Source organism: Poecile atricapillus, chromosome 6 (assembly GCF_030490865.1).
Source record: "Poecile atricapillus isolate bPoeAtr1 chromosome 6, bPoeAtr1.hap1, whole genome shotgun sequence".
Lineage (NCBI taxonomy): Eukaryota > Metazoa > Chordata > Aves > Passeriformes > Paridae > Poecile > Poecile atricapillus.
In genome coordinates, this window is record NC_081254.1 from 22726416 (window position 1) to 22751132 (window position 24717).

Here is a 24717-nt window from a genome sequence, read left to right on the forward strand (position 1 = left end):
TGTAGGTCTGTCAAACAATTCAAATCATTGACCCAATTGACCACTGGTCCCTTTTTGATAACCTCAATGAGCTCTATGGGCCATTCATTGTCTGTAAGAAATGGTGATTGCATTTTATGGTAATTAAACATTCATACTTTGCTGAATGCAAACACTGGGTGGTTGATTAACATCAAACGTGGAAATCTCCAAACCACAGCAACATTTTAATGCTGCAGGTGCAGGCAAAGCTCAACCTCAGATTTTCCCACATAGTAAGTGACTCATTAGGTCATCATAATAAGGAAGCACATTCTAGTTTATTAAAAATCTCATTAATTTCTGAACAAAGATGCTCAATGACCTCATTGATGCTGTATTTGGTCTCTTGTTATCTGAATATCCTTTATATAATGGTCTTCTAATCATAACCTCTGATGAACTATGCTCATTCTGTCTGGTGTGCATATTTTGCTCTCAAAAGTGTAAGGAGAGCTAAAAGGGACGGATCTCATAATTCACTATTCTGCATTCTGATCTGTGATGAAATCTTGTTTCTCATATCTCATGAAAACTACTAACATCACTTACTCTCCTGCTCATTACAAAGTAAAGAACAGGGGTTTATTCCACACATAATTGTGGTATTTTTAGTTTTCTAATAAGGATTTTTAGTTCTTCTAGGGTCTGACATATAAGCACATGACTAAGAAAAGACCTATTTAAGAAACACTGTGTTTATAATTTGTTTCCTTCACCTTCTGAGAAAGCCTTTAAAAAAGGCAAAATAATTTGGTAGCATTTTCTGAAAGAAAACATATTTTAAAAAAATCAAAATGAGATCTAATAAAATATTCAGCTTTGTAAATACGAATTACTGTCTCAGGCAACACAACTCTTAATCACAAATCCCGTTCAATTAATTTCTAAAAACTTGCTGCAAACATCAGAGTGCTAAACGGTGATAAATTAATTTAGTGATAAACACTAAATTAATCTTCAGTAGAATTGTCCGGTTCCTTCTTTTAGATTCAAAGACAATGATATATGAAACTGTGAAAAACTTGTTCCTTACCTTTAGTTTTTCTGCATCAGCCCTAACTTTAAGAAGTTCTGTAATAGCATCCACAAAGCCCTGGTGGTGAAAATTGCACATCTTTTCTATCTCCCTGTCATGGTTACGTATGCAGGCATCAAGTTTTTCCATAAACTTCTGATGTGCATTTGGTTGGTCATCATATACAGACCTATTAAATACAAATAAAAAAATAAAAGTTCACTTTTTTCCCCAGTTGAAAATAGTATGTATGCAACACTCTTTATTGAAACCTATCTCTCTTAACAAGAAAATAAAAGCAAGCAAACTTGATGTTAGTGGCATTCTTTGGTGGATCCACTCAATCAAAATAAGCATTAAAAAAAAGATGGCACAAAACTGAGAACTGATGGCGCAAAACCCAGCCCTTATGGCATTAGTCCAGGTGCTTAACCAGTTACATCATGGTTGACCTGAGCCTCACTGGTCTGTTATTTATGCCCTAATGCTCAAATATGGGTACAAAAGAATCAGTTTCTCCAACAACCTCAAATAGCATGGATCGCTTTTCCATCAAATTCCACTCTTTGCTAAATATAAAGAAGTGCAAACATACAAATTTGCTTTTCTGGTGTTCCTAACAGCAGAGTTATCCAACTAAATCAGGGTCGGGTGACTCCAGCCAGAATGACCGGCGCATTGTGCGGCAGCAGCCGGACCCCTGGCAAAGGCAATCCCCAAGGCTCCGTCCCTGCCCGCCCATGCCCGACAGCTCCCAGGGCAAAACCATGACATGTGCACACCTAAGCCCACCTCCTCCACGGCACCTGTCAGGAAGAGCTAGCATTCAAGTCTTCTGGCTTATTTTACTAATTCTTGAATGGTTCACTTAGAAAACCCCAGCGGGAAACATGACTTGGGAGAAATCACTGGTGTAGTTTGTTAAGCAGCATCAGAAACGGAAATCATGGAAAAATGCTCAAGCATGAGAAAGAGCAAAGGAGGCACAGGGTAATTTAAAGTTTTAGACTTTGGCAGAGTAAGCAAGAGAAGAGGTTTTACACAGAACTGTACCAAAACCAAACGTATGGAGTCTCCCAATAAAGGCAAGGTACAGGCAGTTCCAAAAACTGATTAAGAATTTGATACAGCAACAACATCAAAGACTGGTAGTCTTGAAGTAGCTTTTCACATAGAATGAGAGCAGCAATACGAGGATGATTTAATGATACATATACAAACATATTTGTACTACAAGTATTAAAAAAAAAGTATTAAAAAAAGTGATTAAAAATCTTTAAATTGCTTTTTTAAGCACTAATTTCCTTTCACAATTATGAAGTTTTATGCAGATATTTATAAGGAGAAGCTGATTTAGAAAAAAAAATAAAAAATGTTAACGTGAGGAAAAGAAATGGCTGAAATTCCAAGCGTTTCAGTGTTACTTGCAGAAGCAGTCTTAAAGACTCAGGCAACCATGAGTCAAAGCCTCTAATACTCTTGAGTGGCAAGAAATTACTTCCCTCCCAGTCTTCTTGGAGAATGTGATTTCCCATATTCTTCAAGACTTTCTAACCAGACATCTGGGCTTTGCTGAGATCTGAGCTCATCAGCAGCACAACAAACCTACAGCTGAGTGTCTGACAGGAACATGACCTTTCAATGCAGAAAAGGATGCAGAAAAGACTCTTGTAATTAGATTCTTTATACTTTTTGAGTTTCTTTTTACAGTGTGAAACATATTCAGAGAAGCAACTGAACTTAAGTGACAGAACAGAGGCAATATACTGTCCTAGATGTTGAAGGACAAAAGCCAATTCTTTATATTCCGCTTGTTATAGATATTTTTTCAGGGGAAAAATCTATTGAATACCATTTTCCAAGAATATCCCCTTTTGCTTATGATATGAAAATAAGGCTATGGTACTGAAAGCAGGTTCTTTACTCCAAAGTGCAGCAGGGGAAAAATAAGATTGTTGACCCATGAAGCGGTTCACCCCTCACCATTTCCACGACCACAGTTTGAAATGATGGCTGGAAGGAGCAAATGTGTGCCCATAAGTCTCTCATCCTGAGGCTCCTGACAGACTGCCTGAAAGAGCTCCCTCAAGGTTGCCCAGGATGACTGAGCTTTGAAAGGCTGTGGTGGATGGTCATAAGTGACCTGCATCACCAGAGGGAAATGCCCACATGCAGAAGCCAGTGCTGGCCGGAGGGAGAAGCAGCATCCTGGCCTGCGAGGAAAGAAAGGTGCAAGAGACAGCGGGCATTGAGTGAGGCCTCATCAGGCAGCCTGATGTTCTGCATAAGACACAGGAGCAAGCATGTGGACCACTGCACTGTCACCTGTACAGAAATGGAGAAGGGATGAGGAAAAAGTTCCAATGACTGATGTGGTAGGACTCCAAAATACATGGTACAGTTACATGAGTGCTGCTCCATTAAGGAAAAAGTCAGAGATGCTGGAAGCCACAGGGTGGACACAGAGGGGCATCCAGCTGTCCCCACAGTTCTTGGAGAAGAAAAAAAGATTAAGAGGACCAGATGCATCAAAAATGTGCCTTCACAGATATCTGGCAAGCATAAGCCTCCTCAAACTGGACTGGACTCATCACCTATACTGCACTGCATGTTAAAGAAAAGAAAAGAAAAGAAAACAAAAAACAAAACAAACAACAAAAAACCAAACCAAAACAAAAAAAACCACAAAAAAAACCCAAAAACACACACAAAAAACCCCCACCCAACCAAACAAAAAACATAACAAACAAACAACCACACACACACACGAAAACAAACTAAAAAGACCCATACATACAGAAAAAAAAGTTCAATTTATTACTACTTTATTTAGCCTTTTTGTTTAAGGGTGGAAGAAGCTTCCAAGTTTAGGTCTCCTTCCAGTGTTCTCAAATAGAAGTGAGGTGAGAAAGGAGCATCATTATCACAAAGACAGAGGACTTGTATCTATCACCATGCACCCAAACTGTCAATTGTGTCATGTAAGCAGTAAAACTCAGTAAAGAAAATATAACTAAAACAAGAACGAGACTGCAAAAAGATGGTACAAGAGGAACTCCATACTTGAGTTTGTACCACCAAACTTCTTTTGATGGTAGCAATGCACTGTGTTTTTTGACTTAGTTATTGCCATATGATTTGGGGGTATCTAACAGCTGTCCTTGATAACTTTTTATCCATTTCGTATCCGCGCCAACACTTTCAGACATTCTCTTAAAATACTGACAAAAGGAAATTCTCAGCAATCAGATGATTTATCTTTAAAATGTTATCAAAAAATTCCAGAAAACACAGCCAGAAGTTCTCGAAGTACATGCAATGTAGCATAGGCAATACAGTTTTCACTGCTATAAAAAGCTGTATTGATTATGTTTTTCTCAATATTAGGGTCACTTATGCTTAAATTTAATTATAATAAAGTAGGGGTTTTTAATCTCAGTGTTGTTATCACAATGTTTAATTGAAAATAATTCAGGGAATAAATGTTCAAAATAAGGGGGAAGAAAACAATATTGTGTACCTCCCAATATCTTAATCACAAGATTACCCTACCTTCTTAAAATAATAATTACTATTATGTGTTGTACATTGTACCCTTCTCTGCAATGATATTAATAAAATCATGACTTGTGATTTAAACCAGTATTTTGACAGATCTCCCTAAGATGCATTAGTAGTATAAATTCCAAGTTAATACGTAAACAGCTCCATCTTGTGGGAACAACAAATCAACGCTCCTCAGCGCACGAGTGAAAAAACCCCTGCTTGCCTTTACAGAAATCAATAGAATATTTAAAAGAAATTCACACTCTGTATCACGAATTTCTCATCTAGGCGAGAAGATGAATAAACAGGTTTATTGACTCCCTCAGGACACTGTCCTCTGAGGACACTTTACACATACAGTTTCAGGGGCTTCAGAACAAATCTGGCCTAAAACACCAGCTTTTTAGAAAATGTAAGTGTACACTGGAGAGCCAGGGCATCTTTGGCCAGAAATTAGGCTTTTTCTCAAATCTGCAAAGACAACTGAGACAATACACACCTGGATCTACCTGTTAGGGAACATCACACATCATAGTTTATTTCTGATACTGAAGCTCATTTTCCTTACATACATTTATTTCAAAGATTACCTACACCTATCTAAATAAAGTAATTGCTACCTCTTAATAATGATCTGAAAGTGTACATTCAACAGATAATGACACGGCAAGAGATGCTAATAACAATTCTCCACTTTTGACAGCTAAATTATCAGGCAGACAAATCATCAATACTGCAGTATCTTGGAGAGACATGAAATCCTAAAAGTATCCCAGAAGTAATTCTTTAAAATTACAAGACAAAATTAACTGAATTAACAACACACACAGAGTTCTGTTAGAAAGCAAGTGAGGAAGCAGTAACCCTTCTAGCTCCATTTCTTCAGGAGACAACAATTACATGCAATTATGTCTACCCTAAAAATCTCGCACTGTAAATTGCTTCACATCCAGCAGTAGGAAGGGTCATAAAAAGAGGCGAATGTGCCTAGGATACCAAAGGAATTTCTATGTGTGTAATACACAGTTCTTTCAGTTTTTCTTTACATTTATAGATCTGTGAATGAAGAGTCCCAAGGATCCTCTTTCTGGTTTATGGCCCCTGAAGTGGATGCTGATAGTCTGAAATACAACACAAATTTGAACTGTGTCAAACTGACAGACATGATCAGTTGTTATTAAAACTGCTTTCAACCTCTGACCTGCACAACTATAGGAACCTATAGACTACTAGTGGTTGATTCATACCATGAAACTTTGACAATAAAGCTTTTTTCCTTGCAGTGAGTCTTCAGACTGGATAAAAAAAAGGAGAAAATTACTAATGTTGGAGACAGAAGATTGTATTTGATTTTGGCATCCAAAAAACCCAAACCAACACAACGTAACCACCCTAATATTCAATCTGGAGTGAGAGAACTTGAACTTGAGTGATTACTTAGCCACCAGTACAGCAAATGAGTGATAGGACAGGTACTGATTTCTTCCCTAATGGACAGGGCAAACAGGGAACCCACCATTAGCATAAGCAGAGCTGAACATCTTTCCTGGTAATGTGGAGCAGGTTATCTGTCAATATTCCCTGTATAAAAACTGATACACTTTTTTTTTTACTCATTCCAACAACTGGATGAGTTGTATTAATGCCAGCCTAAGTAAAAAGAAGGTAGTGTAGAAAGTACTTGAAAAAGGAGAAAAAATTAACTAGGAGCAGACAGAGACTGATCTAAAAGAGAAAAATGTCTGAGTTCATTGGATACATTTTATTGCTTTAGGGATATTTTTACCTTGATCTTTCTTACCAGGTAGGCTGAAGGAAGAATGACAAGCATAAACAGATTTGAATTCAGGTCTCAAGAAATAATGAAGAAGGATTTTCAGACATGCAACCATTTTCCAATTGAAGACAATAAAATGAGTTTACTTTATACCATAAAATAAAATCCCTCAAACTTTTACTTTCAAAACTGAAACACAATATGAAAAATGTGTATTTAATAGGCCTTATTGATGACTTCTTGTGTTTACATGAAAAAATATACTGAAGCACCAGAGGGCACCATTCTATGTACAAAAATACCAACAGTTTAGTAAGCAAAAAAGTTTATCTCCAGAGAACTAAAATTCAGTCAAAAATTATAAAACTTGACATGCCAAAAATTCCACACAACCTTTCAAAAAATTAATATTCAAAATAAATTATCCTGAAATCATCTGGTCTATTCCATAATGACAACTCCATACACAGACATTATCACTCTAAGTGAGCATCCTAAAAGTCTTGACAAAAGGTTAGAGTCTCACTTCAAAAATATATTTCTGCTATCATTTCATACAAATATTTCTATACATGCAATCAGGATATATGTCCTTAAATGAGTGTAGGTGGGAGTAAAAGAGGATGAGAATTTCACCAATGAGGAGGAAAATCAAAAGTTAGAAGCGAAAAATTGTATAAGCCCAGAAATTAATTTAATACATTGACTGGACTAGTGGAAGGGCAGACAATGGAAGTGCATCTAGACTATTAAGCATAAAAGGAAAGGACCCCAAAATAATTTTTTGGAAGTTCAGCAAATACCCCAAATTTGCTTTTCCCCCTCCTCATGTCCAGTCTATCTTCACATCTATGGACTCTAGACTAGAAAACTACAATAATCAGACCTAAGTACAACTTCTACTGTAATCTTCTCGTTTTAGCATGGAAAAATAGATTTCAAGATTAATCAGAATGGGAACTAAAGTAATTTTCTCTCATATCTATAGCAATAGCTGTAACTTTCAAAGGAGAGAAAAACTGCTCAGGAACTCAGGCTTCAGGCCAAAGAAGTGAACTTGAAGAGTTTATTTTATTAAAAATAAAACCTCCATACTTTCATAAGAAAACAGTAATTCAGAAGATAATATGAATTCCTGGTTGGTGATAACTCTCTCACTTAAAAGTCATTACTAGGACAGTCTATTAGATAAAGAAAAAAATAATACTTAAAAAATCCCATTGGAGTTTTAAAAAAATTATTATTTCTTGAAGGTTTAGGGATTGTTTTGTGTGGTCTTTTAAATAGGCAATGATTCAACTTTTAATTGCAATCCATATTCAAAAAAGATAAATCTGAGCTTATAAAGCATTATTGTAAACTTTTTGAGAGAACAATTCTCCTTCCAGTAATCATTTATAATAATAGGTTCTAGCAGCAGCAGAGACTTTTAAAAGAGATCATATATTTTAAAACAGCCAAAACACATGTCAGAAAAAAGAGAAAAAAACAGCAATCTTTTTACAGGACAACAAAACTCCTTATTAATGACTTTCCACCTTCCACCATTTTCACACTTCCCTCAATCCATCCTGTTCTGTCCCATTTCTAGGATGAATTGCAGGTTTCCTCACCCCTGCCTTGCCACAAAGTCTTTCATTTCCTGATTACACAAGACATATGAAGCAATTAAAAACTGTGTGTACACATTCCTTTCAGGATACTGATAACCACTCAGTAAGTGCCAATCAGTTACAGCTCCATGAATGCTGTGACAATGACAGGAATTACACATATCTGTACAACAGCTGTATGAGTTTAACATGGAATGTAAGTCCGACCATGCAACTTCTGACCTTCAACGGAAGCAAGAGAAAAAGATTCATTTGTAGAGCTTCAAATTAAGCACCACTGGAGAAAAAAAAATTACTGATTACTTTGATCAATTAAATGAAGGCACAAAAAAACCGCCAAAAACCAAACCTGCACTTTTTATTCAATTTTTCAAAGTAATACTTAAAACACACACACAAATAAACTAACTCTCAAATGAAGAAACTGTACTTATGGATAATAATGTTTTTAGAATTCATATCTTGCTACCAATGCCAATTTTGTCCTGAAGCTAGAGATGCTCTCAACTAGTTTCCATACACACATTGCAAGAAGTGACCCCCCAGATGCTCTCCTTATTTCTCCTTTCATTGAAAAAAAAATCCCAAAATGAAACAGCAACACAGAGCTATATTAAATAAAAATTTAAAATAAATTATTATTTACAATTCAAATTTGCATGGAGTTTAGTGGGATCAGTGCAAGCATAAAACACTGAAAATACAAATTAAGATTCTGCCCTTAAAGCAGCCCTGTCACACTGTGACTATAACCATGGCATCCCTAACCATGATACTGTATCACACACTCCATTTGAGCTGCAATTTCACAGGAAACACTGCAGAAACCTCCTTTGTCCTACAATATACAAAGGTATTTTCTGTTTACACAAGCTGCAAACTTTGTAGGGATTTTTCCATGGAGTAATTTCATATAGGTGGCTGCATACACCCTAAAAAGCTTTATAAAATAATATCCAGGTGTTTCCTGTAATTCAATTGCAGTTATGGTAATAAGCATGTTTCTTAAAACCTAAGCAGCCTTTCAATGCCAGATGCTACCTATGTTCCAGTTCTGCCATTCTTACTCATAATTACATCTCACCACTCTATTTAAAAGCTCACATTTATATGCCAGAACAACAAAGAACACAGCTACTGCCTATTCAGAGAAAAGATTTTATTAATCTTAGTTTAGCTGTTATGCTTTGCTTGCCTGGTTTTCCTGGATGTGCAATTTCTGTGAATTGTTCTCACTAATAGTATCCTGTTTCTATGAGCAGGAAAGGGCTGAGTACAGTTTGTTAGTTAACATTACTTCCTATAAGCAGGGTCCTTATTCTGTAGTAGCAGCACTAGAGCAGTCATTGTTCATGCTGGATAAGCTGTGGATCACTCTGATGGCTGTTAATGGACATCCTCTGCAGCGAAACATGAACTGATAATCAGTACACCCAGATTTGCAATAGACTTCCTCCTTCCTGTTTTTACACTGCTGACCAAGGAGATGCCTCTTCCTGCTAAGCCTTTGTGCGACTCACTGATGTATGAAGCAAGAAACTGAAAAACAAGTGCAGTGCTACCACTTTTTTTCCTAATTTTATGTTGTAATAGTAGATAAAAAGGCAGCAAAGGAAACGGCTGCTTTGCTCGCTTTGGTACTGGCTATCGGCACGGAATGAAGTGCCAAGTTTGGCCATCTGTTTCATATACCTAAATGGATACAAGTGGATGTAGATGGAACCTATGTTATTCCATAGAACATAAAGTAGGAAACAGAAGTCTATATAGCAATGTTTTTATCTCTCCTTAATATTTCCAGAGACTGTTACATAAACTGCTATATTTTAGGAGCAATGGATTCATCTGTAAACTGAATTGTGAGCTTCTAAGTTCTTCTAAAACATTTGATGAGATTACTATTACATCAGAAATAATTAGGCATGTATTACAAACTCTAGCTAATCTGTCAACTTTATCTAGAGCACTTGAGACATAATCTTCAAGATAAATACACACAATTGTTTTGGAAGAAAACAAATTTCATAATTCAACAATCTCATATGTCTCTTCACAAGACATATGAAATAGAACAGAACATTTAATGTCAGAAATGTGTAAGTCACTTATTTCAATAGACTTTGAATATCAACACTACACACATGTAAATACATTATTTCAGAAATATAAGAAGTTCCAGATAAAATAAAATACGTAGTAATTGAAGTTTCAAAACCAATTAGATTAATAATGTATTCTAATCCAGACAATTCTTCACTGCATCACACTCCTCTGCAAACATATAATCAAAGCAAGTATTTTACAATGATTCCATATTGTTCATTTTTGTTAACTTTATGAGCTCACATAGCCTATACATAAAAAACCATCATGTATTTAATTCATATAAAACAACAGCCTGTGTTGTATATTATTTGCATATCTCCTGGGATCACTTAAGAAAATAAAACATGACTTCTAAAAAAAGCCTGTTTTCAATTCAGAAGCTGAACTGAAACTCAGTGTTTGTCTCAGTTAGGAAGCCATTAAGAGTGTTGATGCGACTGACTAACTCCAGTTCTCTACCTGCCTGATAAACAAAGAAAATCTGTTCATTTCTTTGCAGCTTCCTAAGTTTATGAAACACACCAGAACAAATATACAGTAAAAACCACTATCTACCATGTTACTTTTATGTTGAAAACAAAACTTATAAGAAAACATTGCTTCCATGAACAAAATGGGGTAAAAATCCTTCAAAGTCACTCTGTGTCTAAGGAAGTGTGTGAACCGTGAAAGTCCCAAAACTTGATAGTTTCAGCATTTCCTTTTGAAGCTGAAATGTCTCAAAAGTATCCCCCAGGTACATATATGACAGTATATGCTTTATTAATTTTGTATTACTCTGATTCACAGGAGAATTGCAAGTTACACTTACTGCAATTTTACAAGCAAATTACTTTCCCTGAGACACTGAAAATCCCACTCACAGTATTAGAACTGAACATTTTTCTCATGCTACATAAAAAAAAAAATCCTCAGTGTATTTTAGGTCTTCTCTGTCCAATCCCACGTCTTTCCATCAAGGCTGATGCACTCTAAAATCTGTTTCCTTCCTTCTTAATACCTCCTTCAGTGATTAAGTTCTCCACTAGTTTGCTATTACTGGCAAAGGCTGAGGTACAGGAAGAGCTTCAGCCAGGCTCCAGGAGAGATCATGAACTCCTTCCTGCACAGGACCCAGTTTGTCAGTACAGACAGTCCCGTAGTAGACATGTACAAGATGAGGAAGAGATGCATTCATCAAGCTGAACCTCAGATTGAACTGTTATTGTTATACCAAGCTCTGTGGTGACAGGGATTAGGTTTGGGCATTTCAACCATCACTGGAAAATAGCCAGAAAGACTAGCCACAGCTAGATTTTACAAGTAGCCACAGCAAGCCCTTCAGCAAGATAAAATCTCATGTGATTACTTGATGCTGATGAAAAGCTAGGTCTGTATTTTTGAATGAGTTAGCACTTAATAGTTTGCTACAACCCATAAAAATAGCTTCCTATTTGCAAATCCTTTTCTGGCATTATCTTAAAAGCACTACTTAAGACATATAAATCCTCTTCAATTTGAATGAGCTCATTTTAGTAGTATAATACATAAAATGCAACATGCCAAAACTTGCAAATACACCAGCTCTTACCAGTCAAAACCAGACTTATATTTAACTTATGCTAAGGCTCCTCAGGTAGGTATCTGTATTGAAGAAATTGCACAGACTCAGAGCAATGGTTCAGTCACACACAAAGCAAGCTGGGGCACAGGCTACACAGATGGCTTTCAAAAAAATCCACAAGGAAGTAAGCACCCATGTGACTGGCATTTGTGAAGGACGTAAAATTATCCACTCCTATGCACATAGCAGGTCCAAAATCTGGGTCACCAGACACTGAATAAAATAATCTTGAAGAACAAGTCAATGAAGAGATGACAGGAATAAGAACTGGCTTCTCTGAGTTTAACTGATGTAAGAGTACATAACCATAAGCTGTTTATAAGAAGAGAAGGCTTTATTTAAATGACACAAACTGCATGAAACATTTAGTAAGTACACTATTCTGACGATGATGTATCAGATGATTCCCTTATTTTAAAAGCTTTAATGTATTTTGAAACTTGTTTCCTAAACACTGGGACAATTTCAAGCTCTTTGGTAATGCTTGTGAAATTGGAGAGAGCTATTTCAGAACAATTCACACAGGTTACTAGCTAGGTTAAAGCTTCACTTGGCAGTTGCCCATTTGGAAATCACTGCAAGAACTGAGTCAGAAGCTGATGCGTGAACAGTTAAAAGATCAAGATAACCTGATTTGCAGACACATACTTCATGACAAACTTAATCAGCATTGAACCTTCAGATTTTTTCATAAAAAAAAAACAAAAACATGCAGTACAGATATGATTACCTGCAAACAGTTTCAGGCTTTAAAAAAACTTCAGAAATAATATGTTGAAACTTGCAGCAATTCTAGTGATTTCTTCTAAAATACTTTTGCTACCAATGGCAAATCTGACCAGGCTAAAGAAAAATCAGAACTGCAGTTCTGCTGCTGAATGCCAGATTAATCAGTCTATGCTCTTTTAACTCTATATAATGGACTAGCAATAAAAGAAAAATTGCTCCTTCATAGCAATATACATCACATAGACAGTTGCTTTATCTGACTGTTGTCTTTCAACTTAAATACTTGGAATACCATCAAATCCTGCACCAAGTAACAAAATCTGCAACTGACACTACAAGCAATCCTCTAGTATTTTAGGATACACTGGTTCACAGTGAGCAGGCCACTCTCCTTACTCCATAACAACCCAGTTACAAAACAGAAGTTAGCTATTACAATAAGGATAAGCTGATGTATGTGCTGATTTGGGCTGAGGTGGAGTTAATTTTCTTCACAGTGGCTGGTATGGGGCTGTGTTTTGGATTTGTGCTGCACACAGGGTTGATAATACAGAGATGTTGTCGTCATTGCTGAGCAGGGCTCACACAGAGCCAAGGCCTTTTTGTGCTGCCACGCTGGTGAGGAGGCTGGGGGGAGACACAGCCAGGACAGGTGACCCCAAGTGACCAAAGGGCTATTCCAGACCCGATGGCATCGTGCTCAGCACAAAGTGGGGGAACAAGGAGGAAGTGAAGAGACATTTGGAGTGATGGCATTTTGCCACAACAACCCCCTGCAGCACTACAGGCTGGGGACAGCATGGCTGGACAGTGCCCAGGCAGAAAGGGACCTGGGGGTACTGGTGACAGCCGGCTGGACATAAGCCAGCAGTGTGGCATGGGGCCCAAGAAAGCCAAAGGCATCCTGGCCTGGATCAGGAATAGTGTGGCCAGCAGGACCTGGGAGGTCATTCTTCCCCTGTACTCAGCACTGGTGAGGGTGAGCATGCATCTGGAGTGCTGTGTCCAGTTCTGGGCCCCTCAGTTTAAGAAGGAAGGATATTGAGACACTTGAGCACGTCCAGAGGAGGGCAACAAGGCTGGTGAGGGGCTTGGAATGACTGAGGGAGCTGGGGTTGTTTAGCCTGGAGAAAAGGAGGCTCAAAGGTGACCTTATCACTCTCTACAACTCCCTGAAAGGAGGCTGTAGCCAGGTGGGGGTTGGTCTCCTCTTCCTCAGGCAACAACTGACAGAACGAGAGGACACAGTCTTAAGCTGTGCCAGGAGAAGTTTAGGTTAGAGATCAGGAAAAAATTCTTCACTGAAAGAGTGACTGGGCACTGGAATCGTCTGTCCAGGGAGGTGGTGGAGTCACTGTCCCTGGAGGTGCTTAAACAAAAGACTGGATGTGGCACCCCAGTGCCATGGTTTAGTTGATGAGGTGTTAGGTCATAGGTTGGATTCAGTGATCTCAAAGGTCCTTTTCAATCTAGTTCATTCTGTGATTCTGTCTTCCAAAGTAACTAATACTTGTGATGGGGTCCTGCTGTCCTGGACATGGCTGAACACCTGTCTGCACATGGGATGCAGTGAATTCATTCCTTGCTTTGCTTGTGTGTGCACTTTTGCTTTCCTTATTAAACTGTTTTGATCCCAACCCACAAGTTTTTCCAGCCTCTATCCTTCTGATTCTCTCCCCCACGCTGCAAGTAGGAGAATGAATGAGCACCTAAGTGAGCTTGGCTGCTGGCTGGGGCTAAACCACAATAATACACATGAAAGTACAGACCTGATCCAAAAGAGACCACAGCTATGACACAAGGAATTTCCAGTTCTTAGGGACTACTTTGTAACTTCTGATTGAAACAGAACCAGGAATGAAACACATTAACTTGAAAATTAAGAAGGGCTTGAAGACAAAGTACTAATAAAAATAGGATCTACTGACTTTCAAACCAATAGCTTACAGTTCTGTAAAATATTATCATACTATCTGAAATCAAAAGAGATGATCAAACCATTAAAATTCTGATCTAAAGCACTGGCTGATGATCTCAGAGTACTCTTACATCTGCTCTGTATTTAAAACAAGACTACGCTATAGACAAAAATGACAATTGCGGGCTCATGCTCCAAAACCAAAATAAATGAAAACACAGAAAAATTACTTTGGACAATCCTACCAGACAAGTAAGACCACAGGAGAAAAATGAAGGCAACCACATCTTGTTATTGGATAACCACATCACAAATCCCAACAGACCATAGGCAGAAAAAGTATTTCCCTGCCCGCAATTGTGTTAGTGCTGTAAAATTTTGAGATTTCATTCATACTGACTATGTTACCACTTATGAACTGTTGTGCTGAAGACACAGAATCACATACCTAAATCATGCCTGCTGGTAACTGTAATGTACACTTTCGGTAAAACTGAAGTTACATAACATTTAGGCACTTCGGTCATTTTGCTTTGGACAGGCCCCCTCAATGAATACAAGAATATCTCCAAAATACATAATACAGACCCCCAGGCTGGGCAAAGAACCTGCAGTTGCCAAGTGTACCACAACACGGTAAAAGCAGCAGAATTAGACTCTAACTCTGAATTTTCTTAGAGACCTTGCTCAGTACAAGACAAAATAGTCTTACTTTTCTAATGTTGCCTTACTAAAGTGTAGCTTTTACCTTTAGCTTTTCTGCAGCACAAGGACAGAAGTTCAGAATTAACAGCTATCAATTGGTTCTAACAGTTCAGCCAAACTCATTTATGACATCCGACCTCCAAACTCTGTCTAACCTAAATGCCAAAAATGCAGCACTATACAGAAATTATTTTGCTTTGCAGTCTCAGCTCAGTGCTGCTTTTACCAGTGCAATGCAGTCCTAGATCAGTGGAAGGTGACTGCAGCATACTGCAGCATCAGACAGAAATGCATCAACTGAATGGTGATTCTGGGTGTGATTGCTGCAGCCAGAGACAACAGGACAGCAAAATGTCTTCACAGGAGGCTCTCTAACAACTTTGCAAAGAAGTTTCATGGCCAGCACAACTTAGAGCAACCTAGAAGATGCTCTAACATCTACCAGGCAACAGCTTGGTGATGACAGATTTCAGGAAGAGGGAATTTGATTAAAAGCATTTTTTACACTGACTTCTGAGGAGCACTTTCCAAGCTGTGATTGTGGGTTAAAGCTACAAAGTACATTCCACTTACAGATACATCAATAGACAGCACCTCCTTATCAAATCCACCTTAGCAACAAAATTGCCATTATCAAATCCCCCACAGTTTTTATATTTAATTTTACTTTTGTATTTTTGTTCAGTCAACAGATTGTGGGCATGGAGGTACTCCCCTGACAGGCTGTGTATGGGAATCACAGAACACTGCAGACTTAGTGACGCAAAGCTCGCAAAATGAAGTGTTTAGAGGAAGTCTACCATATGATTATGAAATATATTGCCAAGCTAGAATTTAAGAGTCAATTCATTTTTTTTTTTAAAGTTTTGAAATACTACACATTACTAAAGACTCAAAAATTCTCATATCTATAGTACACACGGCACTGACAGAACAACTTCTACTCCATCGAGTTCCACTTTGACCTTTTTCAACCAATCATAAACTAATCATCAAATAAGGTCAATTATTTTCTTCTGAGGAGAATTTGTCTTACTAGCTACCACAGCATGTCCAACTGACCAAGAAGTGTTAAGACAGAGTTCAGTGAGGGCCTTAAGTTTTTTGTTATTCATTTTCTGATTTTTCTGTTGGTGTTGTTCACAGGATTATGGGAATTTCCTTTCTTTTTTGTCTTCTTCCATTTCCTTTCTAAAGATTAGAAATGTGATAGCTCTCTCTGAGAGAAGCTCAAAAGTACATATGCAACATGAATTATATGATATTAACATGTTATATAAAAAAGTGAGAGTGATGAGCATTTAACAAGTTTTGTCATTAATCTCATTTTGTTATCCATTAAAGCCAAAAAAATGCTGATAAAAGCTTCACAGAGTCTGATGAAAAAAAAAAATTAATCTCAGCTTGCTATATACACAGTCTGCCTATTTAATGAAAAGCATGTTGGCTTAACTCTCATTTATAATGATTCAGCATGTGCTACTGAATGTAGAGATGCAAGTAAAATAGCAGCAAATTTGAATCAATAAATCTATCCAGTTAAAATCTAAAAAAAAAATAAATTTATTTAATCCAATAAAATGTCTTAATTTCTTGAAATGCAGAGCACGCTTTAGGAGCTAACTCTTCTAAACAGTAAATAATCCCAACTGCACTATCTGTATGTTGATTCCTCCAATAAAGGACCTGCATTTCAAATTCCTCCTTATGGGTAGATCTGAGCAGTAGAAAATCACCTGCAGGATCAGTCTGTATGTTGTTCCTTACCCGTAAATTATACACAAAACCATTATGTATCAATAAATGCTATTATTTTTTATATCATAAGACCAAGTGCTGCCACTCTTGTAGCAGGGTAGGAAAAAGCACCCTGGCAGGGACAGCTATACCCAACCAGCAAGCAAAACACTAAAGAAAAACAGGAGCAAAAATGTGTTTCCATGAAATCTACATAAGGCCCACAAGAAAAAAAGTACACTTCCTTTGTGAAGCATGGACGCCCTAGGAAAACATTAATATCTTGATATTAGCAATTAAGGATAAGTCAGATCTTGCACATCCTACAATCTTCAGCATTTACTATTACCTCATGCCACTTATCCAAACCACTCACCTCAAGTCCCTTCTTTTGTTCTGCTATTTAAATAAGTATGTTGGTACTTTATCTCATGTGGCATGATTACCAGCATTACGAACCAGAGACTAAAAAATATTCCATTTCACATAATGAAATTAATGTAATCTCAGTCATTACGTGAGACAACTGGCTTCAATAGCTTCTGTGACTGGAAATCAATGGATCACTTCATGTTGCAGCCTTATGCAACTGGACATAGAATTACTCAACTCATTTCTTTGATTTATATTGTTTAGCAAGCAAAACCTAGATCTCATGCAGAAAATAATGCTCCATTTTACGTTTATGCTTCTTTCACTGAAATAGATCTTGTAATTTGATGGGAGATTTCAGACTTTTCAGTTTCACACAGCAATTCAGAAATTGTAACAGAGATGAGCAGACAGCTCAAGTTTTGATGTTAAACACTGCTGCTCTTAGGGAGTAGAAGCATATTTCTGTGGTGTTTGCTGGACTTCTTTCAAAACACTCAGCCAGGTGTAACTACCCTTTCACCTCACTTTTTTTTATTTGTAACTGAACACTAGAGGTTAAATCAGACCAACATGCAGTTTTTCCCTAAAAATCCTGAAAGGTAGCAATGCAAAATTCCCTTACTGGAAAGTCAGTGATAGGACAGGAACATGCAAAAAAATAGAAATTAAATTTTAGTCTTTATAAAAACATCAACACAATTTAAATATTTAATATGGATAAAAGGTTCACATAGTCCCTTCCCCATCCACATCTGTGGATACCTTCTTCTGCTGCGTAGCCGAATATTCTGTTTGTCCTTTCTACGGGTTACTCTGATACAAGCCTTATACTGAAGATGGTGGTGAAACTGCAATTATATTTAATATTTTGTTGTGTTTTTTTGCAGGCATCAGCTTCAACCTGCCTGGGCTTGTTAAGTGAAACATGGTGAAACTGCCTCCAGGGACGACTCAAGTCTGAAAGCATCCCAGTTACTTTCTCTCAGCCTAAGCTCACAGACTATCACAGGTGAGGCTCCTTGTGGTGCTCAGCTTCAGCATCTCTACACTGTATTCCCAACAGCAGCTGTGTTTGAGGAACATGAGGAGAGATCAGAGTGCAGTTTGCTCCAAGCTGACCTCCAAGACCAGACTGAGCCAGCAAGCAGTTCACCTGTGATGTCTAGGCAGCCCCAGCACACTCCCTGGGGCTCTCAGGATTGATTAGCCCCAGCCTCACACAAATACCCAGACTGCCACCTCCCACGCAGCTTTGGAGGATGCACTGTAGACACAAAATCAACTGCTGTGATGTGCAAAATGACCCATCTGGCATGCAACAGAAAATTCTCTTCCGCCAGTTCTCAAGACTGGGTTCCTCACCAATGTAGCTCGCGCACACCCTTTCCCAGCCCTGTCCACACTCTCCTGCAGGCACCATTCCCACTGCAGGAAAAGCCAGCAGCACCTTGCTCGTTGCTTTGCAGCATGCTGCCACACAAACTGCATTTTCCAGTTTTCTTCACACAAGCTCACTGTATCTTCTAAAAGAAATAACATTCATATTCACAGTTCTCTCCCCTCCCTCCCCCCCCCCCCCCCCCCGTCTGGCTAGTGCCTATGCTTTTTTACATCTTTCAGACATCTTTAATCGGGGAAGCACCAGCAAAGCTCCATGATGAAGCTCCCCTTTCCACTGCGTTTCTTCTACAACCCAATAAGGCCCTGCCCTTATCTTCCCAGCTCTAAGTGAAAGGCACTTCCACGTTCACCTCTAACAGGAAAGGTTATGCAAAACCTTTTCTTTAACATCCAGGCTAAGCCGTTTGGCAGTATGCGGAACTGGAGGAAAAAGACAGTAAACTAAACCACTGAAGTCATGCCATACCAGAAACACAGTCACATTTCCAAGGAAACTGACCAGGGTAGTAGGTTTCAGACCGCATCATCAGAGGTTGCACAGTGGAGCACTGCAACACCCACCCACGACAGGGTTTGGGCCCCGTTCTCAGCACAGACCCGGGGGCTCCGGCACACCCAGGGAGCTGACTCGTGTCCCAGTGCGGGCAGCAAAGGCCGGCACTGCGTTACGGCGGGCGCCCCAAGCCCGGCCACCCGCGCCGGCCCCGTCCCGAGACCGTACCCCAGCCCCGCCGGAGCCGGGCCATGCCCGGCTGCTTCCCCGGTAGACAATGCCAGGGAGCAGCCAGCCCGGAGCCGGGCCACGGCCGCCGTCTCCGCTCGGCCCCCCTTCCCTGTCAGCGCCCCGGCAAGGCGTGACAGCCCCGCTCCCTGCCCGCGCAGCACCGGCCCCTTCCCCCCGCCCCGCAGCGCCCGGGACAGGGGGCAGCGATCGAGCCCCCAGGAAGCGGCAGCGGGGGCTGCGCGTTCCCTCCGCGGCCGGCGCGGCCGCTCCCGCCGGCGGCGCTGCGGGCGGCCCCGCGCCGTCCCTGGGGAGCAGCTGTCAGAAAGCGCGGCCCGGCCGCTCCGCCGCTCCCCGGGCCGGCAGGCGGGCAGGGCAGGGGAGCTCCGTCCGCTGGCGGCGCCGCGGTCCCCGCGCCCCACACCTCAGGGTGGGTCCCACGCAGGCCGTGTCGGTGCTCTCGATCTCCTGCAGGATCCGATCATGCTCCGGGAGACTCTCCGCCATCTTGGATGGGAGGGACCCGGCGGCAGCGCCGCTGCGGGAGGCGCCGAGGGAGGAGCGGCGTCGGAGCCAGGCGGGGGCCGGCGGGAGCCGGCGGGGAGGGTTTCCCGGGGCGGCGGGTCCCTCCCAGGGCCAGGGCCGGGTGAGGGGGCGCAGGTCGCGCCGGGCCGCGCCCCTCGGGTTCGCACCAGCTCGGCGGTGCTCTGCTGCCCTTGTCAGGTTCAGGGTTAGGCCGGGGACGCCCGGGGAGCCCGGCAAAGCCCCTCCGTCCCCACGGCATCTCCGGGCACTGGTGTCCGGCAGAGAGCGCGGGCAGCTGTGTTCGGCCGGCGGCAGCCGCTGCGGCCCGCTCAGCGCGCTGTGACAAAAGGGACGCGCAGAATGCGGCCCCTTGTCCCTGGCCGGAGCCGCTGCCCGCCCCGGTGCGCCGCGCTGCAGGGACGGCTTGAAGGCTTAGAGGGTTCCACACGGCCTTTTCTACTGAGCTAGTTCTGAGCTAGTTCTGGTTTGTTTCATGGTGTGGTCTTCTACTGCTATTACTACTACTACTACTACTACTACTACTATTATTATTATTATTATTATTATTATTATTATTATTATTATTATTATTATATTTGTTTGCTTGCTTGTTTGTTTGTTTGCTTGTTTTGATTCAGCCGCACACGCGGGCCGTGCCTGTCCCGGCAGGGAGGCACCGACCCCAGAGGAGGGGTCCGCGGAGGCTCCGTGGGGGTTTCTGCATTCAGGTTATGTCACTGACTTCATTCCTTCCATTCTTTACGTGATAGAAACTTGGGGGTCGGGGTAAAAATAGAACAAAACCAAGCCAAAACAAAAAAGTGCACCTTTACGTGCAGTGGCTTGCTGTGTGTTCGCTAGAAACTGACATAATGTTTCCAAGTGCTTTGTACCGCAAAACTTCGTGTGTCAGTGAAGGAGCAATAACCCATTTTCTATTTAAATTTTACACTCTGTGGCTAGGGATTAAGTAATCCTTGGGTTTTGCATGCTCAGGAGACAGGATGCACCTGCTTTCTGGGCAAAGTTATCTTTCTGCACACAAGCGGTTTTCGTGTAAAGAAATAGGCCAGATATGTAAAACTTAAGGTGATGTGTAGCTACTTTTTCCAGTAAGGAGCTGACAGCATTTGACAAATGTGAATGCATCAAGGTCTACAATTGCATTTGGCATCCTTCCAGTTACTGTAACTGAACTCATCATCTCTCTTGCCCTGGTGCAACTACACCTGGACATGAGTTAATAAATGGCACTGAAGAAGGTGCACACCTTGTCTATGCTTGTGCCTTTATCATATTCAGTGTTGATTAAGATAAATTTATTGATAACACCTACTGAATCAGCAAGGACTATTGCAAATGTAGACAAGTAGGTACAAAGTGCCTGATGAAAGAAAAAAAAAAAAAAGGAAAAATCCTACCACTGGTAGTATTTCCTTCAAAAAATCACTCAAATGCAATAACAATCTTCCCACATTCCTTTTTCTTCCCATCACCAAAATACTGAAGTTATAGACTGCCACATTTTTCAGGGTAAATTTAATTTTCTTTTTTTAGCCTGATCGTTACTGCAACCTGATGCTTATGGTACCAGGCTATTTTTAAAACTCTTCTAAAAATACCGACAATATACCTAGACAAATCAAATTGCAATCTTATATGAATTGCTGTTTTTAAGGACAAATATGCTGAGGAATTTTTTTGGTTGCACTTTTAGCATTAGACAGTTTTTGTAAGCTACAAATGAAAAAATAATTAAATATTTAGATATTTATAAATATCAACAGTAAAACTTTACGTAGTTGTCTTCTTGGTGATTAAAACAAAAAGTTCATTTCTTAAAAATTTAAGAATAAGAAGCAGTTAATTCTTTAAAAATGTAGCTGTTAACTTTAAACTAAAACCACCGCTGCACAAAAATTTCCCCTTGTTTTCACTTTTAAGATCACTTTCTTTTTTCACAAATCTGCAGCCAGCCATCAGAAACAGATTTTGTCCTGGTGAAAAGAAAGAGCAGAATAGGTGACCTTGGTTTGTATTTTTACACTTAGGGCCAATTACATTGAAATTAAACTCAACTCTCCTGTAGGCTTCATGATCCAGAAAACAAAGTTCCTAATATATTGTGCTGACTGAAAGAACAGCTATAGAATGGAACACATCCAACATGAAGAGTATAATATTATTAGAAAGAAGCATACCTTAGGGTGGTTCCAAGAAGCAGCTCAAAGGACTGGATCTCAGCAAGGGCATTTTCATATATCTGATCTTTATTTTCTTCTAGATACAATTCTGAGAGATTTGACTTGCTTTTCCTTGCCATAGAGTAGCATAAAACTAATCTAACTTTAGGAGAGGACTTTTATTCTATTATAGTTGACTAAGTGACTCTGTAGTCAGCAAAACCAGGCATAAAAAAAAAAGGATCCTGTGCTAACCTCGTGACTCCTGAGGACTTTGTGTCCAAGAATGGTGCACAGCTGCTCTTTTCCTGTCTGCTGCTAACATTTGCCTCGTATGCACTACCCAGGCCTGCAGTCTTTTTTTGTGCATGTGTCCAATTTATACTTGTCTTAACAACAAATTTCCTGCCAAAATAATATTTTTCCGTCCTTGAAATAAATATTAAACCTGAAATTTAGCCATTTTGAAAACGTAACTTTAAAGGAATTTCAGACACTAGATATCAATGCTTAATTTCTCTGTTAAATTTTATGAGATTAAATTTTTTTTAAAAAAAATTCCATTTTCCTTTTGTTATATAAAAAGCTTGCACACAAGGACTTAGCTAGATTTATGAAAAAGGTTTATGGATCTCCTAAAGCAGATTAGAAAAACAGAAATATTTATGTTCTCATCATTTTCCTTTTCAGCATTAGTAGTTGAACTTATAATAACAAACAACAAATGGCAAAAAATGCTCTGTGATAACTGTGGAGTTTATATTTGTGAGAAAAAAGAAAAAAAGCTGCTATTAATTACTTGCATGGATAAAGTGAAAATAAATGGATAAACAAATGTTGAGAGCAGCACTGCTGTCACGTCATTTTCATGATGATAGCAAAGAAAACACTTCTGCAGCTGCCATGAATTACTTTAATTTCAGGCAGTTATTTCAAACATGAGACTGGAGTCCTAGATCTTTAAGATTAAACAACTTTTTAGAAGTCTAATTCATTATCATTTGGGTAATCAATATATTTTGGTTTTTTGAATATTTCAAGGGTTTCAATCAAAATTTGGCTCCTAATCTCAGTACAGCTCCTGACAAAATTAATGAATCCAGACACTCATAATGCAGTCAACAGTTGAGTGCAGGGAAACAGAGATTACACATTTTCGAGTGGGGTGAGAAATAGTTTATTCACTTCTCTGTGCCCTGTGGGCACACTGAGGAGATGAGTTCACATCGGTAGCAATGGGAAAGAACACTAAAGACTGCAGTGAGTTAAGGCTACATGCAAATTTGCAATGTGTTTCCTTGAACAAGCTGCTTTAATCACCAGTTTGTTTTTGAACCGGTATTAAGCAATTTCTCTGTTAGCATTACTATGCAATACATTTCCTGCATTCATGTTCTACATGGAGTTGTAATTTTTACGCTTTTCACCAGAAATGGGAGCCTGTGATTGACCCATTCAGCCACTGGATGTCACACAAACGCAGATGAAAGGGTAGAGATTGAAACTACTCATTCTAATCTCAACAGCCACTGGATTTATAGTATAATAATTTAACAATTATGAGGTGACACAGTGAAAGTAAACTGCAAACATTACAAGCTTAAGCTTATTTTTGTGATAGAAGAAAGTACATCTGCTGCCACTGTGGAAGAGCAGAGGCAGGGCAGGTAAATCAGAGATGGCTCAGACATCTACACCCAGCCATCACATACTGTGGCTAGCAATAAAAATAGAATGCAATGATGGAAGCATGACAATTTATACAAAATGCTTTTATGAATATATGGATGTGATTTTAAATTAGTTTGATTCTTACTGAAGCTTTGGGTAAAATTTCTTCCTCCTTTCCCAGAAATTTAAACAGTAGCTTGCTTTAGGAAACCAACTAACCAAAATAAACAGGGCTCTGAATCTGTTGTGCAAATGTTCTTGTTGGTATCACAGCTGCCTGGAAATAATATGCTTAATAACAAAGCAAAACAATGTAAAAAGAAGCAAACAAATACAAAGGTAAATGACCAAGAAATAGGCAGATGTTACAGTCTCTTTGGTTGTTGAAGTGCCTTGGTTCTCTGGACAAGATCAGACCAAATTGCACCAGGCCCAGCTGCTCAGCTCTCCAGCATGTTTTATACCCCCACTGAACCAGGTTAAGACCATGATATCCAGAGAAGGATCCAAGGTACACTGGTGGATCTGTGTCTGACCTCAGATCTGCAGGCAGGAGTACATTAACACCTGCCAAAAGCCCTTGCTGCTGGAGATGATACTGCTTCTACCCTGAGCAATGTGTGCTCCTCTTCCCCATTTCCATCATCTGCTCCTCCCCACCATAATTCCAGTGCTGATTAAATGTGCCCAACATCTATCTCTTTCAGTCATTCAGGAGCTTTTCCCTTTTCCAGCTGAGCTCAGGGCCACTCTCAAATGTCTTTAGGGAACTGTCTTGTTCAAGGAAAGAAAGTATTTTTGTAAAAAGACAAAGGGACAAATTCAGCATAGGCACTTGACATCTGCTTCTGGCAGAACAGTGTATCTTTGCTTCACAACTGTACGTAATATACTTGGAGGCTGCAACTAAATAATTTGTCAGCAAAGACAATGCTAAATTTATTTTTTTTTTAAATTTATGGTATTCTCCATGCAGAAAAGGACAGTAAATGAGGTATCATATTTGTACTAGTTCAGATTTAACCAGGTCAAGAAGCCTAAGAAGGTATTAATCTTCCAGAAGTCCCTGGC

At 39.6% G+C, this 24717-nt stretch overlaps 1 protein-coding gene across 7 annotated transcripts in view; it reads right to left on the reverse strand.

Moving 5' to 3' along the window:
* EXOC6 (exocyst complex component 6) overlaps positions 1-22240 on the reverse strand; it is an 89096-nt gene extending 66856 nt beyond the window's left edge. For 2 of the 7 annotated variants that reach the window (XM_058840720.1, XM_058840719.1), the window contains exons 1-2: positions 19692-19798; positions 1055-1226 (exon numbers count right to left, since the gene is read on the reverse strand). In XM_058840720.1, coding sequence (XP_058696703.1) covers positions 1055-1226; positions 19692-19774 — 255 coding nt within the window. In that variant the 5' untranslated portion in view covers positions 19775-19798. Of the gene's footprint in view, positions 1-1054; positions 1227-19691; positions 19799-21993 lie in introns of those variants that run through there. The other 5 variants (XM_058840721.1, XM_058840722.1, XM_058840718.1 and 2 more) reach the window with 4 other exon arrangements.
* Between the last annotated feature and the right edge of the window lie 2477 nt (positions 22241-24717).